Below are 12,182 nucleotides of genomic sequence, written 5' to 3'. Positions count from 1 at the left end.
GACTCTGGTATGGAGGGTAAGAGTAAACGGAGACCTAGACGACGATAGTTAGACTTAGTTTCTAACGATTTAAAGATAAGAGATAAACTAAACGAGGCCATAGCACTAGTTACAAATGGAGGATTGTGGCGGCGATTAGTAAATTCACAGAGGCTTGCAGATTGAACGCTGAAATGCATAGCAGTTTATAATGATAATAATGATAACAATAATAATTTCACAGGTGTCCTCCTTCAAATACCTTGGAGAAATCATACTGTCATCGGAACTAAACAGTAGGGCCAACATAGAAAGATCCACTAAACTCCATAAAGCATAGAAACTAACGTAGAATTACTACAACAAGAGGGTCATATCACGTAATGAAAAATTACGACATTACAAGATAGTTGTTTTTCCGGAAGCTTTATATGCCTCACAACCATATCTCTTGGAGGCCACTCTAAAATTACGGAATTGAAGAACAAGAAAGGAAAATTCTTCGAAAAATTTATGGCCCCACGAGAGAAAATGGAGCGTGGATTAAGAGGAAAACAGCGGATCTCTACTCATTAACTGACAGGTTCACTGATGCTGTTCGCAAGAGACGCCTGAAATTTTATGGCCATATCTATAGGATGGACAGCGACAGACTCACCAAAAGATTATTTAAAGTTATTAACTCAAAGGAGGTCAAAATAAACTGGCTGGAAAAAACTAAGTCGGACTTCCAAGAAATGAATATCACAAACGACATCACAGAAGATTGTGGAACCTTTACGAAAATAATAGCCAAGCACAAATTCGTGGATAAACCTAAAAAGGAAACTCGTAGGAAGTTGTCCACAGTACGTAAGACGCAAAACAGTGCATTGATAGAGGGATTTTGGGAGGATAAGAAGGCGAAAACCATCAGACCAACGAACAAGTTAAAACGCGCTCTTTGAATGGACATAGCGAAGAAATAATAATAATAATAATAATAATAATAATAATAATAATAATAATAATAATAATAATAATAATAATAATAATAATAAATCGTTTCGGAAGGATTTGAATACGATTGTCTTCATTGTTGTTTCTGGAGCTGCAACACTGTGTTAGCAGGCCACCTGCAGGAGGTGTGGTCAGGCTATCATTGCACAGCCCAATAATAATTGCTCTACTAATTTCGCTTTCTTCGTTTAACTTTTCCTCTAGACTGACCTTTCACCTTGCCGAGAGCTACGGGGTCATCTTTGTTTGGGAACGCGTCTGGCGTGAGAGACGTCGTGCTGACCTGCATAAAGCAGTGTGTCAGTGACCCTCGGCAGCTCGCGTTCTGATTAATTAGATGGTACGTCGTGGGCTCGGAGTCAAAGCCATACGATATCATCTCGCTATAGTTTTCGAGCAGGAATTCAGAGACGTAACGTAACAGTTATACATAATACCTTATAGTCGGCGTCATCTAACGTTGGTTCCTAAGGAAGAAACTATAGGCCTACTATTGCAACTGATGCTAGTGATTTGTAGTTATTTTGTAACTCTTGAACAGTGTGATATTTCCATAATCTAGCTGGCCAAAAGTCAATTTTCGTATCTACCTCCTCAGACAAACCGATTCCTTTTTCTTAGAGTAGATAAACTATACTTCCACGAAATCACTCATCCCGGGGAAAAACCAGATAAGTCAAGTTTTTCGTTTTTCAAAATCTTTGCAGTAGCCTAGTAAGGTTGATGCAAGAGTAATGGACTAGTATAACTTGCAAACAATTCTCTAACCCATGGGTAAATAATGAAAATATCGAGCTCGATTATTATTATTATTATTATTATTATTATTATTATTATTATTATTATTATTATTATTATTATTATTTACGTAGTTATGTATGGACTTTATTTGGTATAAATCATAATCTTAACAAAAGATTTTAGGTTATGTCATGACACGTCTGCTGTTTGCATATTAATATGAGTTTATTTAATGTAAGGACACGTAATTAATATTATATAATTTATTATTACCTGTAAATATGATGTATAAATCCAGTGTAATGCTGTGCAACACACACGGTAATAGTCCAGAACAACGCATCTTGTTACTAGAGTTGTATAGACAATTCCATTCATTGTAAAGAGGTTATTGGAGACTCTAGAAATTACGAGAAGCTTGGCCAGGCAATGTATATAAAGAGGTAGTCTTAGGAGTTGGAGTTGAGTTGTTAGCGAGAGTTGCTAGTGAAAGTTGTGAACTCGTGTTGTTGACATGCTAATGTAGCATTCTTCTTCTTCTTCTTCTTGTTCTTCAAATCAGTTCAAGATGGCAGTTTATTAGTGTATGTGTATAATGTGTATTATATATAATTTGTAAATAACATGTCTGTCTGTTAGGTCATCAGCCCAGAGGCTGGTTGGATCCTCAAATAGTACCACCAAAGGTTATGCGGTTATAAGGAAACCCCAAAAACCAATGGCAGCACCAAAATGAGGCGTACTAGATGAGGAGTGAGGTAGTTTGCCATTGCTTTCCTTACTGAGTCAGAAAGTACTATTACAGCACGACTGACCCTATGAGCAGCACCTTTCATAACACTCAGATGCACTAGTCATGCTCCGAATGTCATTACTCAGCACTACCCATACCCCAGCAGTTTACATATTGTCACAGCCATGGATGTTGACTGGGACTTCGGTGGAAGCTACACTTTACTCTGGCGTGTGCCAAGAGATGGATGCAAAAGTACTATATCCATCAAGAAATGACAGCAGGCAGGTAAATAACATAGTGTACACAAATGGTAGCATTGCGTGTGTGCGTCTTTGTGAGTACAACAAGGTCAATGCTCTCTATTCTTTGACATTAACAACATTACTCATTTCGTCATAATATTGAAGAAATAGCCAAATTTTACTTCCAGAATATACAAGAACACAAAAGAGTCTCCGGTAAGAACCACATCAGTTGAATTACCTTGTTAATATTCTGAATATTGTTAATAGAAGTGGATTCAGCCAGATAAGTCGGTTTGTCTTATGTGAAATACATTTTGTGTGGTTGCGGTGGACGTGGACATTATCTTGTAAATGAATTATTGGCAGTGAATTTCCACGCTGCTTCTGTTAAAGAAAACTATTAAATCTTACGAGCTAACAATACACAAATGCGGCGTACATGCTGTAGTTTTCACTGGTTCATATAAGAAAATAATGCCTGTTCAATATAGGACAAGTCAGTTTTATTCACGATATAAAGCAGATACTTCATTCAATTTTTGAATTCAACAAAATACAACCAAAACCATTATTTAAAAAGCTGTTTCATACAATGTAGAATGGTTTAACAACATTTGGTAAACCGGTGATTTAGTATTGTTTAAAAACAAAAAATGATGCTTACCTACTTATTTTTAGGATGACTTTGCAAATGTCGCGTCGAGCATTTTTCGACGGTTGGTTTGCTAACGCAGAGGAAACCAGTACGGATATTTTATTGCACCATATATTGCAAGAGATAATATGTGAATCGTATTTGTCGGAAGACATTTTGAAGTGTTTGAAAGTTAGTATTCGATTCTGACTGATGGCGTCTCTACATTGTGTGTTGTGTTTACATACCTAATTTTTTAATGTTGAAAAACGAAATGCATCAAATTAAGCGATTTCCTCAATTGAGCCGGAAGATGAAGGGCATTGACTCACATTAGCGCTCGTGGGGTAGAAAAAGGCAAATTGCTAATATGACGATGACTAAGAAAAGGATTGTAATTTTTATCAATAAATAAATAATGTATTCTCATACTTTATTACATTTACCTAAAATTCGTAGCTCATATCCGTAGGATATTTTCAACATCGAGTTACTCGTCTGAAGGGCTAGAACTGTGGATTTTTGTGTATGTTTTCTTAGTTTAATATGTAGTATTTTGGTTTTCTTCTGTGTTTTGGCATCTTACGACTTCTTATTTTGTTCATTGAATCTCGTTAATGTAATATTTTGTGTGAAATGTACTTCATATTGGAATATACTATGTTTTCCACGATGACAGTTCCTTTCCATTCCAGCTAATGCATTGTGCAGTATTTCACATCATATTGTTAGGCTTCAATAGTTTTGGCCAGCTAGATTATGGAAATACCACACTGTGCGTTGGGTTGAAATCTGCGCTTACGTCTCTTTTCCGAATGCGAAGTAAGGGCATAAGTAATTTATTACTAAAGCACGCCTTGTATGTCCCCAGCCTTTCAACACACAGCGTTTTCAATGTCAGTGTATTAAAACTCTTAATATCTTGTTACTCGTTAAAAATTCAAAATAGAGAAACACAAATACAGTGTTCAGTATAATGAAATCATTTCCCTCTCTGTTGACTATTCTGTACTTGTTTCACACCCAACACCACCACAAGAAATAAGAAAAACGCTACAACTCACGTTGGATAGTGATCGATCTTCTCACAAAACGTTGACCCAGGTTTCGCGCAAGAGGGCGTTCTCCCTGGGGGAGCCGGTAAGAAAGGGTAGTTCCTGCAGCCACCATAGTGATCACACTGTGGACTAGTGTCAAGGGGAAGCACCAGCAAGAGAGAAACCAATACACTCCACACCTAGAACAAAAGATCACAAAATTGCATTACAATCAGTACTTCAATTCTTTATTTAAAACTAAAGTGACTGGGCGTGCAGGATATATCAGTGTGTTCAAAAGGTAGTCAGAATGATTAATTTAATGAATTTGGGGGACAGTTGGTCTTAACCACTACTTTCCGGTATTCCTGAATATACTTTGCACAGATTCATCAGAACCAGAGCTGGTTGGATCCCCAACACTTCCTCCATTAGCTGTAGTAGATTGCATACTATAAGTATTTGTAGTGAAGTATAAGGGGAGATAAAAAATCGGGATGCTAATCATGCAAAATCGCCGTGAGCACGGAGGCACTCATCCCACCGATGCGCCAGGTTGAAAATCCCCGTGTGATAAGACACCGTGTTCTGGTGCGTGAAGAAGTCCGTAACCGCCTGCTGCACATCCTCATCGGACAGGAAGCGTGGACTCTTCAAGGCCTTTTTGAGGGGACCGAGGGCGTGATAATCGCATGGGGAGAGATCAGGACCAAAGGGCCTCTTGTTGTTTTCCGTAGTGGATGGGGCTGGCCTGCCAGATCGACGGGCGTCTTGTGTCGAAACGCGGCCCGCACGGAACTTGGTGCACCATTTCACAACGATGGTTTTCGACAGATATGCTGCCCCATACACAGTCTTCATTCAGCGATGGATGTCCACCGGTGTTTGTCCTTCGACAGCCAAGAACAGAGTAACAGCATGTTGTCTGTTTGGACGCATTTGATGGGGGAGGGCCCACGGAAAATAAACGGTGGTTGGTACGCGTGGATGTTCGCCAAACTATTCGATGTACAGACACATGGTCGTTACGACTTCATACACAGTAGTTAAATATTTAATTTAAAATACGTAAATTAGCCAAAGTACGGATGAAATATTGTACACAATAGCCACTAAAGTGATAATACTTTACTCGTTTCTGAATTCTGTACGAACCGCATATCTTACTCGTAACAACAAATATATTTCCGTGGATGTTACCTATATAACGATTATAACACAACTTTTATTACGTAAAGTTTTTCGATACAGCTAATATTCAATGAGAAATTTGACAGTTCTTGTTTTTGTATACTGTAGGCCTGCAGGGTGGGCCAGAAGTCACGTTTGGAAAGTATTTAAAGTAACTTAACATATAGTTCCTTGGTTACATGGAACTGGAAATGTGTTCTAGGTTGATAACAATGCCCATCCCTGCCCGTAGTGCGCCCGTCTTCTGGTAGAGGTCACTTAAATTACAACAATGCAGGCGATAATTGTTATGCGTCACTGCATGAGAATACGGCATGCAGTCGTGTTCTGTTTTATTTGTGGTTCAGGCAACTGCTACCAAGGTGATACTGCTGCAAGCATTTGTGTTGTAATGGCGGATACAAGCAGATTCACAAGAACACTTCTTCTTAGCGTATGAGTGCATAAAAAGGATGAACGTGTGAGATATGCGATGAAATTAGGGAAAACGTTTAGATGCCCGAACGGAGGCTAATCTTTGGGAACTGGAAAGGAGGACCTTCGCAACTGGGTCTGTGTTGGACGCACCACACAGTGGAAGATTCCAGAAATATGGCAACAGTAATGAAGTCACTGAATGCTTAAATGCATCGTCGCTTCGTTCACCAGTAAAACCTACAAGGAAGCGGTCGGTGGAGATGAACATTCCTAGAATCTCCATGCCTCGTTGGATGAAGAATGAAGGTTACCGTTCATTTCGACCTGGCAGCATCAATGAATTACGTGATCACGATAGGAATAAGCGACGTGAGTCGTACGAACAGTTACTTAGTTACTTGCAGCTTTTCCAAAATTAGCGGCTCGCCGTAAGGTTATGATGACAGATGAATGTGCTGTGTATCTTAGCTCCCGGTCTCGAAATGCTTATATCTGGGTGAAAGAAAACCCTCATTATTATGAAGAAAATAAGCAACACCTTCTCATGTTATGCTCTTGGCCGGTGTTACCAGTGACCTTATCATAGGGCCGTATTTCTGCTGAACGATGTAGTTATGTCACAGGATGGTGCCCATGAACACTACTGGACTTCCGTTCGAGACTGGTTGAATAACCCGTTTCCGTTGTGGAATGGATGTGGAGGGCCTTTTACAGTATATTGCCTTCCAGAATGATCTGGAAATGTAAACTATTAAAAAATCTACTGGGCTTTCTGAAGAGCGCAACTGGAATCCGTCTTGAGTCAATCTGTAGTCAGTCTTGTGTTAGTTTAGAGTGAGTAGTAGGTACGTAGAAATTGAAGGGTTAGCACAGGATAGGGTGCAATGGATAATAATAATGGGTTAATAATACCGGGCGAGTTGGCCATGCTGTTAGCGGCGCGCAGCTGTTAGCTTATAACCGGGAGATAGTGGGTTCGAACCCCACTGTCGGGCAGCCCTGAAGATGGTTTTCCGTGGCTTCTCCATTTTCACACCAAATGTTATATCATCACGGGACTCGTCTGCTTTTTATTTTTTGTCCTAGTACGCTTTCATTTCCTGACTGTGTGCCTGCTGAACGACGTAGTTATGCAACAGGATGGTGCTCCTGGACACTACTAGACTCCTGTTCGAGACTGGTTGAGCGTGGAGGCTGTACCTTAATTAAGGCCACGGCCGGTTCCTTCCCACTCCTGGGCCTTTCCTATCCCATCGTCTCCATATGACCTATCTTTGTCGGTGCGACGTAAAGCCAATTGTAAATATAATAATTTCAATAATCTTATGGCCTTAGCTACCGTGTGCGAGCATCACGTTACCTGGTTGTTTGCTCGTCAATTTCGACGTTCCATTTTACTCTATGCTTACTAGATGCCAAATAAACCGAATATCTCTTGCGCGTCTATAGGAGACTTTTTAGTAAATTCTGTCGGGTGAACACCAAATGTGTCATCAGAGATTTTTTCATGCTGACATCGTACGACATAGTGTCGAATGGACTTTTTTTGGCTTCGTTTTGGCCTACTAAGGACTACGGGACTCGTCTGCTTTTTATTATTTTGTTCCGGTACGCTTTCATTTCCTGGCTGTGTGCCTGCTTCCTTACATTTGTCCACTTAGTCTGGTGGTCCCTGTACTCTTTTTGCTTGTGAGGGACAGTGGGAAGACTCCCTGTAGGATGGCCTGTCGGTACTGAGATCGGTCCTCTATTGTCTCTAATGGGATCTACAGTTCCTCTAGGTCTGATTTTACTGAGGTGATCCACCTTTCCCCTACTTGTCACTGTGAGGATTCTGATGGTGAGTCCGCAGGGTTTCAGGCGGGTCATGTGTCCATAGAAGGTCAGTTGCCTTTTCCACACACACGTGACTTTGTCTTCCTGATGTTCGTCAAGTTCGTTGGTGTGCCTAATCTTGCAGTTGCCGTCCTTCTCTCTTGTGGGTCCCAGTATCCTCTTCAAGATCTTCCTCTCTTTAAGTTATAGTTTCCTGAGCGGGCCTTTTTGATTCAACAAGAGGCACTCAGAGGCGTAGAGTACAGAGGGTCTTTCTAATGAGTTGTAGTACTTCAGATTTATGTTACTGGAGAGGTACTTGGAGGTGCAGATGTTTTTACAGGAATGATCGGTCTTCTCTAACTTGGTGCACCTGGTGTCTATGGCGAAAGGTTTGCTGTTGCTTGCTGAGATCCATTCTTCTAAGTACTTGACTGCAGGAAATTTACTTATGACGTTGTTTCTCAGTGGGATTTTAGAAGGAGCTTGATTTATATTAGTGATAAACTCCGTCTTATTTAATTAATTAATGCATTTATTTATTTATTTATTTATTTATTTATTTATTTATTTATTTATTTATGCTAGATTACTGAAAATGAGGACTCTACTGTGTGACAGAAGCCTAAGTTTGGAGACACGTCACAACTTCGACAGACGCTATTCATTGCTTCTGTACGGTGCTGAAAAATTGACTCTGAAACGTAACACCATTAGGAGAATAAATGCCTTCGAGATGTGGGTTTTCCAAAGGATGTTCCGGATCTCGTGGATTGGCAATGCTGTCGTACTCAGGTGTGTAGGAAGAAACGAATGTTGGTGTGTACAATCAAGGAAAGAAAGACCTTGGGAATATTATGACGAATGATAAATACAAAGTCTAAAATTGATCATACAGGGAAAAACTGATCCACGTCGAGGTTGTGGTCGAAGAAAACAATACTGGACAGGACTAGATTAGAATAGACTGATGTGGACAACCGAACATCGTGCAGACATCGCTGTAAATGTGGCCAGTCTCTGAGAAGGGACTACTGGCAGGAAAAGTTATATGAATAATAGTACAACTTTTTATTATTTTATGTTAATTTAATATGATAAATGGAGGCACTTCTGTGTATGTGGGCCTTGCTCTTTACCCATCTACCACAACTAGATTGTAAATGTAGGTTACAACTTAAGGAAAATAAATAAATAAATAAATAAATAAATAAATAAATAAATAAATAAATAAATAAATAAATAAATAAATAATAACTGAACGTGGAAAATACAGTCCAAGAAAGGGAAAATTATTGTCGTGAAAAGTAAACTTGCTTAATTCAAGCTGATAGTGCTGTGTGCAACGAATCTTATTTGAATGGTGAAAGAGGCGTATATATTGCCATGTGCACCTGAAGGAGAATAGAACTAGCCTACAACAAGTTTGTTGACCCCATTCGGGACAGAACCCAGCAATATTTACTTTACGTCGCACCGATATGGATAGATCTAATAGCGACGGTGGGATAGGGAATGTCTAGGAGTGCGGAGTAAGTGGCCGTGACTTTAATTAAGATACCGCTCCAGCATTTGGCTGGTGTGAACATGGGAAACCACGGAAAACCATCTTCAGAGCTGCAGACAGTAGGGTTCGAACCCTCTGTCTCCCGAAAGCAACCTCACAACTGTGCGACCCTAACCGCATGGCCAACTCGCTCTATGACAGAACACAGAGATTAACCTAAGCTGGTTTCCGTCACATACAGGGTAATACATACGACAAATCTCGTATTTCATGGCATTTATCCGACTTACGTGACACCGTGCATGTCCTGCGGTCAGAAACAAATCCTTGCAGCCTCACCTAATTCAACCTCGCCCCCGCAGGTACAAACAGGTTAATGGAAACTTCCCTCGTTGTCCTCACAATATTCCTTTTTTTTTTAAAAAAAAATGCTTTCCTACTCATAGTATGCTCACCATGTGCGTAGGCTCCCGGATGTACACTGCTGTATGTTGCTGTGTGTTTCATGCAAACAAGAGAGAACAAACCGCGACTGACAAATAAACTGTTGTAACGTGTGATCCACAGCTTCTGAGTTCGTGAAGTCGCGCGTGAGCAACCTTCATTCAGGTAGCGTCTGGTTGAACTCAACTGAGCCAATATACTAGAAATGCCAGTAAACGGTAAATGAAATGGTGCATGGCTTTTAGTGCCGGGAGTGTCCAAGGACATGTTCGGTTCACCAGGTGCAAGTCTTTTGATATGACTCCCGTAGGCGACCTGCGCGTCGTGATGAGAAAGAAATGATGAAGACAACACATACACCCAGCCCCATTGCCAAGAAAATTAACCAATGATGGTTAAAATTTCCGAACCTGCCGGGAATCGAACCCGGGGCCCCTGTGACCAAAGTCCAGTACGCTAACCATTTAGCATTGGAACCGGACATACTAACGGTTATTGATACGTTACAGCAGGCATGTGCAGGTTTGGCTCGCTAGAACAGTCCACGAGTCCAAGTGTGCCCGCGGTGACCTGCGGGCGGGCAATAACAACCCGTATTTCCCCGCTAAGATCTTGAATTCGTCGATTCACAGTCCATCTTGTTAGGTTTACTGATTCAAATGGTTTTATCAGATTTGGACTAAATTATTCCGCCCCCATTTTAAAACAGTTTTTGATCAAATTTTCATCTCATGAACTTCGTAGTCTAATCGTTTCGCCAAAATTATGTAGGAGGGGCGGACGGCTGGCTCATTGTTTATATTTACAATTTCATTGTCCTGAAAGTAAACAGCATGATTTAAAATTAACTTACCCTTACTTCAAATTATGTATGGAAATTTCAGGTTTTAATTTTTTTAATAATCATATTTATGAATCATGTTGCAGTGTGCTAATAATGCGCAACATAATGATATCTTCGTAGTTAGTGCGTATTCATTTTTGAACCATATTTAAGAGGCTAATATGATTAGGCATAAATTAATCATAAACTCTGAGATATGTCAATATAATACCTATTTCTTGGTTGATCATGCCTTTCATTAGTCGCTTTATTAGTGCTAGGCGATCTTCATCTTTATATTTATTGTATCTTTACTATGATAAATGATATCATATCATTTTAGGTCGAATTTCTTCAATTGGTTTAAGGTTGTATGACAAATTGAACATTTTGCCAACCCTTGAGCGTATATTAATAAGTATAATACTTCCCATTCATGTAAAATCCGGGTCTGGAATGGAATGGAATGGAATGGAATGGAATGAATGCCCCATTTTGTGGCGAGGACAGGAATTGTACCGGCTGCCGAAGTCTGTCGCACTCCTCTGGAGCAATGATTAATGACTGACAGATGAAATTATATTGGAGAGTGTTGCTGGAATGAAAGATGGCAGAGAAAAGCCTGTCCCGTCTCCGCTTTGTCCAGCACAAATTAGACGGGGATTTGAAGCACGGAACCCATCGGTGATTGGCCGGCGTGCTGCCGCCTGAGCCACGAAGGCTTACAAGCAGGAAATGCAGGTGAGTAATAGAATCATAGGATGGTATGTCTCTTTCTCTCGTAAAGTCCGCTTTCTCTTAAGTCCCGACAGTTTAACACCCCATATGTAGGTTTAAAACCATCAGGGAGATATGAGAATCATTGCCACAGAGAGAAATCTTAATATCGTTAAAATCTACGACATGCAAGCGAGTATCTATTACAGGAAGACAGCAGCTGCACGTGCATATGCTTCTGTTAATTACGAAGTATGAAAGACAGATTTTAAAAACCACGCTGTTAAGCACCTTAGACTACGCACTTCCATTAAAAACAATAATTAATAACGTAAATCAGTTAGCTATATTCCGGGAGATTTTCGAAGTTAAGAGTCATTAGTTGCGGTCGACATTTGAATGGGTAGCTCACGTAAATTTGGCTAGAACGAGAGCAATGAGGAACTGACCAACCTATAGTACTGGCGCAGGTTGCCGGAACATTGCCCATGGTCTAGCCGGGAAGGGGGGGGGGGGGCAATGACTAGGTCGCCAAAGTCCAAGTGTGGATAAGGTACTTGGCTATCTTGTTGTATAGGAGTCATGCTCGGGTTCGACTCCCAGCCAGTCCAGGAATTTTTTATTCTGGGCGAGGACTGGAACGGGGTTCATACTGCCCCACGAGACCAACAGAATCGGTCATTTGCAAAACCACAGGAGAGACAGAATGTAAGTTTTGAGGGAAAAAAAGAGAAAACTAATCTATAGCCAATGAAATTTAAGTTAGGTCTATGACATTTTGATGGGAGGTCCATAAATGAATATCTTTATTTACAAAAGCAATATCTGTTGGTTATTTCACTTCATGTCACCTTAAAATATGTTTTAACTAGCAAATGTACCCGTGCTTCGCTACGG

The 12,182-nt window shown here is 40.3% G+C and overlaps 1 protein-coding gene across 2 annotated transcripts in view; it reads right to left on the bottom strand.

Moving 5' to 3' along the window:
- The window catches only part of spz5 (spatzle 5), a 314,825-nt gene that overhangs the window by 105,169 nt on the left and 197,474 nt on the right, over positions 1-12,182 (bottom strand). For both annotated transcript variants that reach the window (XM_067145302.2, XM_067145309.2), the window contains exon 2: positions 4,399-4,571. In XM_067145302.2, coding sequence (XP_067001403.1) covers positions 4,399-4,571 — 173 coding nt within the window. The remainder of the gene's footprint in view (positions 1-4,398; positions 4,572-12,182) is intronic.

The sequence above is a fragment of the Anabrus simplex genome, chromosome 1 (assembly GCF_040414725.1).
Source record: "Anabrus simplex isolate iqAnaSimp1 chromosome 1, ASM4041472v1, whole genome shotgun sequence".
NCBI classification, from domain to species: Eukaryota; Metazoa; Arthropoda; class Insecta; order Orthoptera; family Tettigoniidae; genus Anabrus; species Anabrus simplex.
Note: the sequence above shows the minus strand (reverse complement) of the source record. Positions and strands in the feature narration are given on the sequence as shown.